The sequence below is a fragment of the Balaenoptera physalus genome, assembly GCF_965194825.1.
Source record: "Balaenoptera physalus genome assembly, chromosome: 17".
Lineage (NCBI taxonomy): Eukaryota > Metazoa > Chordata > Mammalia > Artiodactyla > Balaenopteridae > Balaenoptera > Balaenoptera physalus.
This window is the reverse complement of record NC_138895.1, coordinates 82,515,349-82,528,621: the sequence shown is the minus strand read 5'-3', so window position 1 is coordinate 82,528,621 and position 13,273 is coordinate 82,515,349. Positions and strand designations below refer to the sequence as shown.

At 50.2% G+C, this 13,273-nt stretch overlaps 1 protein-coding gene across 5 annotated transcripts in view; it reads left to right on the top strand.

Moving 5' to 3' along the window:
• TRAPPC9 (trafficking protein particle complex subunit 9) overlaps positions 1-13,273 on the top strand; it is a 556,901-nt gene that overhangs the window by 153,760 nt on the left and 389,868 nt on the right. For all 5 annotated transcript variants that reach the window (XM_082433781.1, XM_082433777.1, XM_082433780.1 and 2 more), the window contains 2 exons: positions 1,752-1,878; positions 9,193-9,338. In XM_082433781.1, the coding sequence (XP_082289907.1) occupies positions 1,752-1,878; positions 9,193-9,338 (273 nt within the window). The remainder of the gene's footprint in view (positions 1-1,751; positions 1,879-9,192; positions 9,339-13,273) is intronic.

The window sequence follows — 13,273 nt, the reverse complement described above, 5'->3', positions numbered from 1 at the left end:
CCGAAAGAAGAGGCTAAAGCACAGACACGGGAGGTTCCCAGAAGGAGATCCTGCAGTGAGGCCCATGGCTGTCTGCGTCCCCGTGTGTCCGTCCTGTTCTCTGCAGCCAGCTGAGCAGGACACCCTGGGTACTGTTCCTTCTTGGGTAACTTTGCAGGTGGCATCGGGCGTCATTAATAGGTTCATTCCTTTCTTCATTTCAGCAGGGTTTACTGGGAGAGCGTAATTCAGCCTTATAATAAGGTACCTAAACCACGAGTGCTCTACCCAACATTAGGCAAATTAAGTCACTTATATGTTATCAGCGGGAGCCCCTTGGGAGATTTGTCACCTGTAAATTGAAGATGATTTGATTATTTAAAGAATTTTGTTCATGCTGCAAATTAACATTACTGTGTCATATCCAGATTAATTCTGGTTGCTTTTCTGCCCTCCTGCTCTCTAAGGAATGATGCTTAGACACAGAAAAGCCCCGTGGCACAGTTAACCCGTTAATATATGTGCCTGAGATCTAGACATTCTCTGCCTGGATCTTGTTTTGTGTGGTCGCCGGTCAGTGGAGCCTGCAGCCTCACCGAGCAGCCCTGTACCACTCTCTGTGACATCCTCGCATTCCCTGCAGGCACCGGTATGACGGTGGTGACGGTGTCATCGTTCCTCTGAGCTCAGTCTCATGTCCACCAGCCACTGTTTTTAATTCACCCTTAGAAATTCTTTAGATGGGAGGTTAAGGTTTCCCCTCAGGTGGTCACACCACGGATGGGGAAAGACCAAGCCGTGTACTGGAACCTGGTCTAACTTCATGGCCCGAAGTCTCGCCCCCATGGCTGCGCCCGTCTGTCCCTCTTCTCTCCAGGTCCTCCACCCTCCCTGCCAGCAGTGACAGGAAACAGGCCAGGAGCGAACCCCCGATTCCTGACTCCTGAATTCTTCCAAACAGTGTGGGAGTGAGGAGACCACAGGCTGAGGGCCAAACACGGGATTTTTGACACGACCTTTAACTTCAGTTGGGCTCGGTTTTCTCGTTTGCAAAATGGGCACAGTTGATGCCTGCCTTCCCGAGTTACTTGGAGTTTTCCAGCAGGAAGCGCCCTTGAGCTCCGGAGTGTTACAGAGCCCGTGAGCACGTGTCTAGGGTGCGTCATGGGTGATAAGCAAACATTATTCACTATTACCTGCATCCTCTTCTCCTCTCTCCTAGTGAAAGGGACGGGGATGGGGTGGAGAAAACCAGCCTTATCTCACAAAGCTCTACTTTTACATAAAAATACTGATTTGTAATTATTTGCTTAAATATCTGTTATACAGATGGACTGTACACTCCTTGGGGACAGGGCCTGGCATTTTGCTTGGTACCTAGTAATTGCTGGAAAAATATTTATTAAGTAATAAAATATTCTTCAGTCCTGCCTGCCCATTGACCTTCTTGGAATTTGATAAGGATTCATTATCTTGGAAAATGAAATCTCCTAGAAGATGGTAACTTAATTTCCTTTTTATCCACAGGCCCTTAAATGGAGCAGCTGCTAGTGATTATTTAAATAAATTGAATAAAGCTGCTATTTTCTTTTTGTCTCTTTTGGTCACTGCCCCTTTATTTCTATCAGAAGACTGGACTCACTGGACTGTTAAGGATTTGGGTTAAGAATTTTATTTTTGCTCAAAAAAATAAAATAGAGCAAAACAACCCTCCCCACCCCCCCTTTTCTTTGGTTTAATTAACCTTTATTTTGTTTTTATTTTCTCATCAGAAAAAAAGGACGTGACGCAAAGCCTGGAGAACTATACCTCCAAGTGTCCCGGAACCATGGAGCTCATCACCCTCCCCGATGGCCTCACGCTGCCCCCGGTGCCCTTCACCAAACTTCCCATCGTCAGGTAGGACAGGCTGGCCGGGGTGCGGAAGGTGAGCTTCGCTCCCAGTGTCTGTCTTTGGTCTGATCAGGGATGCAGATCTTTAGAAGAGTTCCTGGTTTGGGTTGGCTGTGTATCTGGTCCGTCATCTCATTAAGTCGCAGCCATCGCCTGTGAAGTGTGTCTTATAGACGAGAGAATCAGGCCAGGGCCATCGCAGAGCTGCCATGGTCACGTGCCTGTCTGCCGGCAGAGCCCCGCAAACCCGTGTCTGCCCGGTGCCATGGCCGAGACGTGGCCCTCTGTGCAGTGGAGACCAACCAGGCCTTGTGGTGCTCGCACTTACCCGCATCCGGTAGGGCCCACTTCCCTAGACTGCTCACCCCTGCGCACAGGCCCGGGGGAGCTCCTCCACCTCGCTTGCGTTGTGTGGCTTACAAGACCATCTGCGGCCTGCTCTGTCTCCGGACCGACTGTGAGCCCCTTCCTTATTCCCCGGGACCCCAGCCCTGCACAGCCTTCTGGAATCACTGCGTAGACAGAACGTGCGGCGGGTTTCGTTCCTCTGCTCAGGCTCCGCCTTCTGCTTGCTGTGCCTTTCCCTCCCTTGCTCTGCCTGGTGGCATTCAGGCATCTTTCAAGATTTAGTTCAAGGATTAGCTCCTCCATAAAGGCTTTTTCTAGAGCAACCCAGATAGAAATAATTACACCTTCTGTATAAATTACCAATTATTTCAGTGCAAAGAGTAGAAAACCTAGCAGTGGATCACAAATAAGAGGTGATTTTTCTTATTTATTAAGAACTTGGAAACAGGTGGCCTCTCTGCAACTCTGTCTTTACCTCCTGATGACCAAATGGCTGCTGCAGCTCCAGATAACACATCTACATCCAAGACAGGATGAAGGAAGAAGGGGCAGGGCTAGGCAGCCTATCTTTTGTTTACTAGGAAAGCAAAAATGATCTGGACAGATTCGTAGTAGGCTTCTGCCCCAGTCTCCTTGACCAGGAGTGCATCTCGTGGCCACCGCTAGTTGTAAGAGAGGCTGAGAAAACACATGTTTAGCTTTCCCAGTCTCTGTAATGTAGGTGGGATAGGGAGAAGGGGGTCAGAAATGGTGCTGGGTTAGCCAGCCAGCCAGCAGTATCTCTTATGTCTTTCTTCTGTTTCATTTACAGAACTTGATTATACAATACGTCTTTGTTCTTTTTGACTGAGGGCTACCTGAAGAGGACTTTGTCTTTGTAGCCCTTGGGTGCTCATGTGTGTTGAGCGAATGAACAGATCTATCCATCAGAATTCTTGGCATAGCAGTTGGCAGAATACCTGACCCAGACTGTCTTAGGCAAAAGGGAATTTATGGCACATATGCCTACAAAGTCCAGGGGAGGGATTCAGGCAGGGCTGGAGCCAGGCTTCCGGCCCCTCATCACAACCTGTCTTCTCTCCTCTCTCAGCTGTGCCCTCTGCAGTGAGGCTTTAGTCTCAGGCCCCGGGTGGCATCAGGGTGGCAGCAGCAGCTCCTCATCCTGCAGCATCCAGGAGAAGAGAGAGGCGACACCTGTGGGACAGAGACGAAGCTTCTTTCTCTCAGGAGGCTCCGCAAGTGCCCTTTGCTCTCCACTGCCTCTGCTGGCGTTATGGACTGAGATCTGAGTCCCTGCTCCCAGCCCTGCATTAGCCATTTCTTCCAAGAGCCCTGGTTCTTTCAGTGGAGGATGGAATTTAAGTTAAGATCTGGGTGCTGTGTGTGCTCCTTACCGTCAGGGTGTTACTGCCCGCAGTGGATAGAACTAGGCAGTATCTACTTATATACAGACGTTACTCACTGCATGTTCATGTCCACGGTTGTTTCTGCATCTGTTTCTGCGTATTGGAAACCGTGAGTTCATACTGATACCTCCAATTCCACCCAACATCTTAGGGGGTCCTTCTGGTTTTCTTATATCTGTAACTCCCTTCTCAGACTGGGGGAATCCTGTCTCCCATTAGCCTCAGTATGGTTACTCATTTGGTCAGTTCCCCTGCTGGTTACCAGTGGTTATCAGGTTGACCTCCCTCCCCATGGGGAGCTCTGATGGCCATGCTGTGCTGCTGCCGCAGCCCCCCAGGCCCCTCTTGCCCCACTCCGGCCAGCGTGCCCTCTGCCCTGTCGCCTGCTCAGATGCGTACCTGGCTCTGCCCTCCCTAATGGACTCAGGGCTGAATTGCTGGGGCGGGAGGGAAAGGGGAAGGAAGCTTCTTTCCCATATATTCTCATCAACAAATAAGCTTGCCCTTCAGATCTTAGTCTAGCATGAACTGGGCTCACCCCAGAATGGTTTCAAGTAATTGTGATGCAGGTACACATTTTGCCGTGTTTTCATAAAACATTTGGGGCAGCTCATAGAAATGTTATGTTAAAAATAAAGTCACCAGAGTGAAAGGTAAGTAAGGGTCCTACATAATGGCTGGAGATGGGGAAAAGCATGATTCTATTAATCATATGTCAATAATATAACTAACAATGGGTATAGGAGGAAATGTGATTGGTTACAAGACTCTCTGTCTCATAGGCAGACACAAACCAGTCACACTGGAGAAATACACCTCTTCACAGTAAGGAGGCTTGTGGAAACCCCTCTTGTGGGTTCTCTTAAAGAGAACGTATTGAATAATGTCCTCAAAAGTATCCCTACAAAAATCTGAAGCAGGTTCTCATGGTTGTTTTGTTCGTGGCATTCCTCAGTGCAGACTACAGGCTTGATGCCAGAGAGGGTTGAGTATACCCAGCTCTCCCAGAGGACAGAGCAGTGTGGTCCAAACGTGCAGCTCTGCTGTGGACTGTGTGTATGTGTCCCCCCCAAAATTCATCTGCCAATGACCTAACCCCAGTGGGATGGTATTTGGAGGTGGGGCCTTTGGGGGCTGGTTAGGTTTAGATGGGGTCACGAGGATGGGGTCCCCATGATGGGATTAGTGCCCTTATAAGGAGATGAAGGGACCAGAGCTCTTTCCCTTCTCCACATGAGGATACAGTGACCATGTCTGTGAGCCAGGGAGAGGGCCCTCAGCAGAACCCGATCGTGCCGGCACACTGATCTTAGACTTCAGCCTCCAGACTGTGAGAAATGAGTATTGTTGTTTAAGATGCCCGGACTATGGTATTCTGTTAGAGCAGCCTGAGCTAAGACGAGCACTCTAATACAGCAGTCTGGACTGTCCCAGCCATACGTAGCGTAATGGACGGACTGTTTATACATCAAGCACTCCTTCATGAAGGTGATTTCTCGTAAGTCGGCTTTTGGCAAGAGTCAGGCAGCAGAGAATTCAAAGTTATATTCTCAGGAGAAAACAAGGGCGATGGTAGGTGCTCTGTGATGCTGACTGAGGGTGGCAGACCTATATTACTGGTGTTCATTCAGGACCTGGAGCAGGGTAGGTGTTGTGTGACTTTGTGTGGAATGGTTGTGTCCACACTGTGTGTGGGATTGTTGCTCTCTCTCACACAATCAGTGTTCCTCATCTCTCTCTGGAGAGGGCTGACACAGTACCCATGGACCCGGCCAGTGTTTTTTCTTAGAAAACTAGTCTGGGACTATTTTAATGTTCTAACCAAATGTTTCAAAGACCTATGCCTGGAAAACATGGACTTAATGTTTAAGTCAGTTTAATTCAAAAAAAAAATTCAAGGCAAGCATTGCAAGACACCCCCTGTAGCTATAGGAAGGGCTTTGAAGACCGAAGCTCCTGAAAAATGTCCACATTCATGAGTAAATGATCAGACTTGCTGAATAGAATTGTTAGACATGAGCTAATTTAATGTTAGTGGTGCCTCATATTTATACTTTTGGTTTTGGAAGAGATGAGTGGAGGCTTTTTTTCTGGTGAGGACTTTCCTTGTTTTTGACAGTAAAGGCATTTCATCGATTTATAGGAAAATATTTACTTGTTCTGTGTAGCATGGGAGCATGAACTGGGTTCACCCAAAAATTGTGTCAAGCAATCACGATGCAATTTAATTTAAAAAAGGACCAGTATAGATCCCTGTTTTAATTCTGTTCTAAAGTTCAATTAATCAGATATTTATAGAGTGCCTAAGATGTGCTTGGCTCAATGCTAAGGGCCAGGGACTCAGTGATGGTCAACATGCCAAGATCCCATGTGCGTGGAGGCTGCCAAACCCATATCCGTTACTACTGTCCAGAGTTAAAGCAGAGGGAAGTTCATGTTACTCCTTACAGAATTCACAAAAACAATAATGTACACAAAAGCCACTAATAATCATGTAGATTGTTCACACACTACAAGTTGTGAATTATTAAAGAAGAAATTGGCGTAGAGTTTAGATGCCATTTACAGGAAACCAGTGGGTCTTTAATTTGGGGTGAGACGGGGGTGGGGTGGGGATGAACTGATTGTTTCTTTGATGAACTGACCTTGAGCTGCAGCCTGGCAGAGAGCCAGGGTGGATGAGGCTGCTTTAATTGATAAGGATCGAAACCCTCCAGGATGAGCTTGGAGTCGTTTTGAGTGGCCTTGGTACTTTTAAAACTTCAACTTTTAAGTTAATTGTATTTGAGGAAGGATTTCAGGTGTTCATTCAAAAAGGGGCTTAGAGGCCACGCCACCAGGGCAGTTTTTCTTGGTTTGTGAAACAGGGCAAGGCCAGCCTCCCGGATGCCGACCAGGATGCGGCTCCGTGATCTCACCAGGTTCACAGCCACGTCCTGAATCTTCTGTCACACTTGGTTTTAACGCCAGGCCCACACCCTCCTTACGAATTTCTCAAACCTGAGCTTCTCAGAGAAAATGAGAAATGTGTGGTGTCGCTGGGGAGTCCGAGCGGGAAGCCTTGCACTACTGCCCTGGCTGGCATGGTGTATCCTCTCCAGCTGTCTCCGTCATGCCCGGGCTCGGGACAGTGGGTGACCTTCACGTTGTTCCAAATGTGGACAGGTGTGGCCAGCTTTGGCCATTGCCCATCTGTGCAGAGATATGCAGGAGGTTCTTAGATATGTTTCCCCTGTGAATAAGGTTGAGGAATTAAAAACCAAGAAAGAAAAAGTGAGCTGTTTTTTCCTGTGTCATTCTTCTCACCAATATGTATAATATCACTTTCCTAATTAGTGTTCCACCACTGCTTTGCATGGTCCTAATTAACCACGGTATACTGAGAAGTCAGATTTTAAAATGTCAACTGTTTCCAAGTGGAATCCCTAAAAATAATCCTTGGTTTGGACACTTCATCCCTGAAATTCTTCTTTACTGTTGGCAGCTTCATAAACCAAACATAATATTATTAGTTCCGCAGAAATTTATGCTAAATGAATTATATTTCCTTTAGGTCAGGTGCCTTGAATGATTGTTTTTCTGGGTGCATTTTATAAACAGACATTTGATGCTAGATTTTGAGTTATAAATGAATGCCATGACTGCTTGTCGGGTTACTTTTCTGGCTGACCATGCCCTCAGAATTCCTCTGCATATTTTAATAACCTTTTATGTGATCTGGAATTTCTGTGCCTGTGTACATGATTCCTAGAATCACAGATGACATCTCATTTTTAGGTGGCGATGGTGGCACAGAGTAGAATGCTATTTGTGTTGCAAGAAAATGGCATCATTTTACAGATGAGTAAACTTAAAGGCTCGAGTAGGCGGTGCTGGTCTAAGGTTCCCAGGCTGTTCTCAACATCACTGGGACCAGCGCTTCGTTTCTTTGTCCCGGTGCAGTGTTGTGATCTTTGCGCAGGGACTTGGCTCTCTGTGCCTGTAACGGAATGTTGTTTTAGGGAGGAAAGAGAAAGGCTTTTGTGCACCTGCTAGGTGACAGGCACTATTACAGGTGCTTGACGCATATTAACTCAGTCCTCAAAGTACCCTGCGAAGGTTCGAAGGTCTCTGCTTCAGACCACTCCCCTTCTCTGCCTGAGTTTGGAATCAGCAGAAAGAAACGTCTGTCTCAGGTGGATGGCAGTGGCTCAGGGCTGTCCACCTGTTCCCCAGCCTCTGGCAGAGCCGGGTGACGGTATGCTTTTTCGTGGGACAGGCCCTGTTCCGTCCGTGCAGAGAGCAGGACTGAATACGTGCTCTCGGCAGGGCCTGAGCGGTGCACGCGCTGGTTCTCCTTCCAAATTTACCACCTCCCTTGGGAGGAGTGAAGGTGGGCAAGAGCGAGGTTAGGACCACTACCCTAAGGATGTCCCTCCTCATGGAAACATGGAACCGGGGAAAGGAGGTGTCCTCCTCCTGCAGAGCATTATCAGGTACCTATTATTTTTCCTATTTCGTAAGTGAGAGGGTTGAGGTCTGGGGCGATGAAGCCGTCTGTGCCCGCTGCCCAGCTGGTAGGTCCTTGAGGCTGCAGTCAGGTCTGTGTCTGCTGAAGCTGCTTCTCAGGAGCAGGCGGATCCCCCTGGGTTGGACGTGGTGGGTGTTAGGTGCACATCACACGTGGCACCTCGGCCAGTGCAAGGGCTTGCCCACCCTCGTCCCAGTGCAGCGCAGCTGGTAATTTTTGAATGTGCACAAAGGGCTGGGATTTGCAGCTGTTAGGGATAAACTGCTTAGCCTTAAATATACGGTTTTGGAAGATTTAGAAGCTGAGGTTGAAATCCAGCTTTTGGGAGTTCATTCATGCAACATTTATCGAGAGCTCTGCCTTGAAGTATTGCACCAGTGCTGGAGAGACAAATGAGGCCCTGGGTACCCTGGTACCCTGGCCAGCTGATCGATCCCAGCGTGGGTATCGATTAGCAGACATCCACAGCTGGAAAAGCAATTTAATAAGATACAGACTGTGCAGATGGAAGCCGACGGTGCTGCTACCCTTCACTCGTGGTACCTTTGGGTCGTACGGGTCAAGGTCTGCACTTCTCTTTGCTGCGGGCCTGCCCTTCAGGAAGCGGGGAGGCAGAGGAGGGAACCAACTTGTGCTGAGCGGTGGGCATGGTACCCAGAGCGCTTTGTTGAGTCCTCACAGTGGTTCTGTGAGGGAGGGCGCGTATCTGCACCTTACAGACCAGGAGCCTGAGTGTAGGGGAGGCAGGGCCTGTGCCCAGAGGCGTGCAGCTGGCAGGTGCTGCAGTCCAGGCTTCCGCTGGCCCCTCTGGCCCCAGCGCAGTGGCCCAGGGGCGCGGCTGCTGCCCGGCCGTGGACGTCTTCTCTCCCTGGGATGGTCTGGAGGGGTCGTGTGCAGGCTTCTTCTGCTTTGTCCTGCGAAATTGAGTACTTTTCCTCCCCTCAGTTTATCTGCTGCTTGGTTTACTGTCATTCTAACATCTGGTATCTGGTCGTATTTACGCTGAACCCAAGCGAACAAGCAGCTGAAGTATTTTTGTTCCCTTTGAAACCACAGGCGTGTGAAACTGTTGAACCTTCCTGCCAGCCTCCGGCCACAGAAAATGAAAAGCTTGCTGGGCCAGAGCATGTCGACCAAGAGCCCCTTCATCTACTCACCGATCATCGCACACAACCGTGGGGAAGAGCGGAACAGGAAAATAGGTAGGCTGCTCATCCTGGCTTTCTGGCTGTGCTCTGCTGCCCAGCTCCTGGTGGCTTTTCTAGATTTTAAAGCATGAGGCTTGATTGCAGTTCATTCGTGCATGTGTGTATATACCCTCATACAGGTTTATTCAGTTTGCTACCTTAGCCAGGCCATTGCCTATAGACCTGACTTTTTGGTATCTTTTTGGTATTTCGTAAAAGGCAGTTTTTGTGGAAGTTCTAGAAACCAGAAGACCTCTGTTATCTGAGACTTATGTAAACTACAGAAGAGAGGTACTTGGAGATTAGGGTGATTTCCCAAGGCCTGGAGTAACTTCTGAATCATCCAAGGAGATTAAAGGTTGACTTACGTTCAGGACTGACTGGGGCATAAGGACATCGTAGCATTTTCCCTTTTGAGCGCCGGCAGCGCTGGTTTTGTAGTGCGCTAACGATCGCCACTTCTGAGATGCCTGGTGACTCAGCAGGGAGAGATGAGCTTGTCTCGGGCGGACGGGAGCGGAACGCTCCCTCCTGAGAATCTCCAGGGTGCTTTTCTTCTTGCTCGGCTCCCCGGCCGCGTCCCAGCCCACGGCCGCTCCTTTCCTTCCTCACCGCGGACCCCAGGGCTCCCTCCGTGCCCTTGCCAAAGCCTGGCCGTGCTGCAGGCCTCATTCCTGGCCAGCTTTCCCCTCCTCGGGCCCCTCGCATTTTGAGATCGTGGTGCCTGCAAGTCGCAGTGACAGAGCTAAAGGATTGAGAGGCCCGTCACTGGTTGGAGTTTCAGTAGAAGACCTGCAAAGCTTTTGCAAGTCAGTGCTCGCTTCTCCTTCTGTCTTCTTTTTTCCTCCTTTAACTTCTTACCCCTGATGTAGGCGAAGGCGTCCTGACTTCCTGAGGCCCTTCTTCCCAGGAGGCACGTGTCCTGTCACACCCCGTAGCCGGACGGCGGGCTCTCCTGGCAGTGCCAGCCACGCTTCTTCTGCCTTTCCCGCTCACCTCCCACCTTTCCACTCCTGCTCCTCGGCTCCAGCCACACGGCCGCTTTCTGTTCTTTGGACATGCTGTCTTGTTCCAGTCTCAGGGCTCTGCTCGCTGCGCCTCTGCCTAGAGCTCACCCCCCTGCCCACCTCGCTCAGTCTGCGGGCCCCGCTCGCTCAGTCTGCGGGCCCCGCTCAGAGAGGCCGCCTCTGACCCGCACCTCACAGGCCGCTTCTCCCCACTCTCCCCTCACTGCCGGTTGCCCTTCACAGCACCTCGATGCGTCCCTCTGTTTATGTTCTCGTCCTGCCCATCTCCCCCTGCTAGAACAGTGTGGAGTGAATGAAGGAGTGGGGTGGATGGTGTGACCCCATTTTACACACAGGGAAGCTGAGATTCAGGATGTGTAACTGACTCCACAGCAGAGCCTTTGCCCTGTACCGTGGAGCTCAAGGCCAAGCACGACGCACATCCCATAACCCTGGTGGAGATTGCTGACATTCATGCCAGCAGGAGAGTTTCTTGGAGTCTATAAAGATCTCATAAAAAACCTCATTCACAAGTATTAAACCACCTGAACACCTTGAAAAATGAGTGTTTCTAAGCTGTTCCCTAAGACAGAGGGCATAGTGAGGGTAAGAGTGCTAAAACAACCCTGTGCTTTCTGGTAACGCTCACCATTTCTTTGATTCAAGTTGTGCTTTGTAAAATGCTGTCACATTTTAGCTCAGTTAGTTTTCGTAGTATTTTTGGAGGAAGTAATTTTTACCTCCCTTTTCCAGATAAGAAACAAACTCAGAGAAATGAGAAACTCCCAACTTTTCAGATCAAGTGTGCTGTTCTAACCAGGGCCCTCCAGCTTTCCCTGATGTGTGCAGCACGCCTGGCATGGGCCCCAGTCAGTGACAACACACAGCTGCCCACCTCCCCCATCCTCCAGGTCAGCTTCGACAGCAAGGCAGTAATACCCGAGAAGTTGAATATCCTAGCGCTCTGAAACTAGGTCCGCTGCCAGCAGCACCTGGGACTCACCTGTTGAGTTTGGGGAGATCATATGCATGGGACGAGCTGAGACTTCGGAAGGCCTCCCGGAGGCTCAGGAAGCAGAGCTGGCTCTTAGGAGCAGGTGGGCTTCTAAGGTGTGGCTCGGAGGGCTGTAATTAAAACAAGAAAATAAAGGAAGAAATGTAGGGTGATGCCCTTAAAAAATAGCATGTGATTGTAAATTCTGGTACATTTCTGAAAGCAGGAGCCCTAAGTATATAGCATCGTACAGCCTCGATGTGCATGCGTGTGTGCGTGTATGCGTGCGTGTGCACGTGCGTGTCTCTTGCTTCAGTCCTTCATTGGTTCATTGGTTCCTTCTCTCATCCGTCAGTAAACTCCCCCTGAGTTTCCCTGTGTGTCAGGCATGTGGCAGCCCAGCCCTGTGGGTTCTAACGGTGAAAAGTGCAGGTGTGGTCCCTGCTGTCGTGAGGTGTAGGTAGAAGTTAGAGGGAAGTGACAAGTAGTAACTAAATATATTTAAAACGACAGGATTTTGAACTTTCTCTGATATTGTTTTAACGTTTTCCATTTGCGTCCTGGGAAATGATTTTGCTCTTTTGTTCTCGCATCCGTCACGTAGGCCTGGCTGCCCCTATCACTTGTCAGGCGTTGTAAGGGGTGAAAAAAATCAGCGTACACAGATGTATATCGGAGGTCAGGCACTGCCTCTTAGTCCTCTGGCCCCTACCCGCCATTCCCCCTGTGCTGCTTGGGCAGAACATTTCCCTGACTTTCCTGCCAGCCGGCTGCCATTAGGGTCTCCCCGGTGGGGGTGAAGGTGCAGGAGGGCAGGGGCCATTCCGCTCCTGGGGGTCCCCTGGGTGGTGGCGGTGGCGGTGGTGCAGGGTGACCACAGCTGTGGCAGCCTGGGCTGCTGTGGTGGCAGCGGCGGGGACAGCGGCCCCCTCTCCATGGTCCAGCAAAGGACGAGCAGTAAATGTCCGTGAAAACGAGCGAGTGACCAGCTGCAGCTGTTTCCTGTTATCAGGGGGGCAGGCCCGCAGGCACTCTGGTGTGAAGGCAAGTCTTTGACATTCTCGTTTCAGTCTGTCGATTTTGAAAGACAGCTCCAGCCTCTCTACTGCTTCTCTGCTCTGGAGAGCGTGCTGGGGGGTCTGGGAGCAGGGGAGCCGGGGGGACATCGTGGTTGAGCAGGGAGGGCGGGTCCTGGGCCCGCTCCAGCGCATGCTGGTGAGCAGTGCGCGTCTGCCAGCGCGGGTGCCTCCTTTGATCTCTTTGGAGGTTGTGGGGGGGCTTGTTCCAGTCCGAGTCTCACTGTTTCTCGATGGTGGGCAGGTCACTTTCTGGGCCCCTTTTCCCCTGGGTGGACCTGGACCTGTTATTACAGAGTTAATGAGGCTCGTCTCTTGGACCTTCTAGGAGTCTCTGGCTGGTCTTTTTGGGTTCTCATTAGGGTTGATGATAAGCTTTCTCCCCTAAAGAACATTTTAGGAAACTTTCACCCATTTTGTTTAGAGAAACTTCCAGAGGCGATCTGGGGGACTGGAAGAGTGAGACTCCTTCTCAGGACCAGCTGCATGATCTGTGGGGCCCCCTTGTTCAAAAATTATGAGGAAATCGGAGACAGAGACAGCGTTAAGCAGAACGTGGGCCCCGAGCCTGGCACAGTGTGGCTGCAGGGTCACTGCCCGTGGAGCTGGCCTTTCCTCTTCATTTTCTTCCTCTCTGATCTTTAGAAACTGCTGAGGCTTCCTTTTATGAAAAGAATACCCTGCATCTGCTGCAGAGGGCTTCCACCTTACCCAGTGATTCTCACGACCGTGTGATGCTGCAAGGGTTGTGTTCCCAACTTACAGATGAGAAAATTAAGACCGAGTGATTATAAGTTCCTGCCCTGGGTCAGGGAGCTAGTCAGGACAGAGCTCAGGCTGTGAATTCCTGCCCTGGGTCAGGGAGCTAGTCAG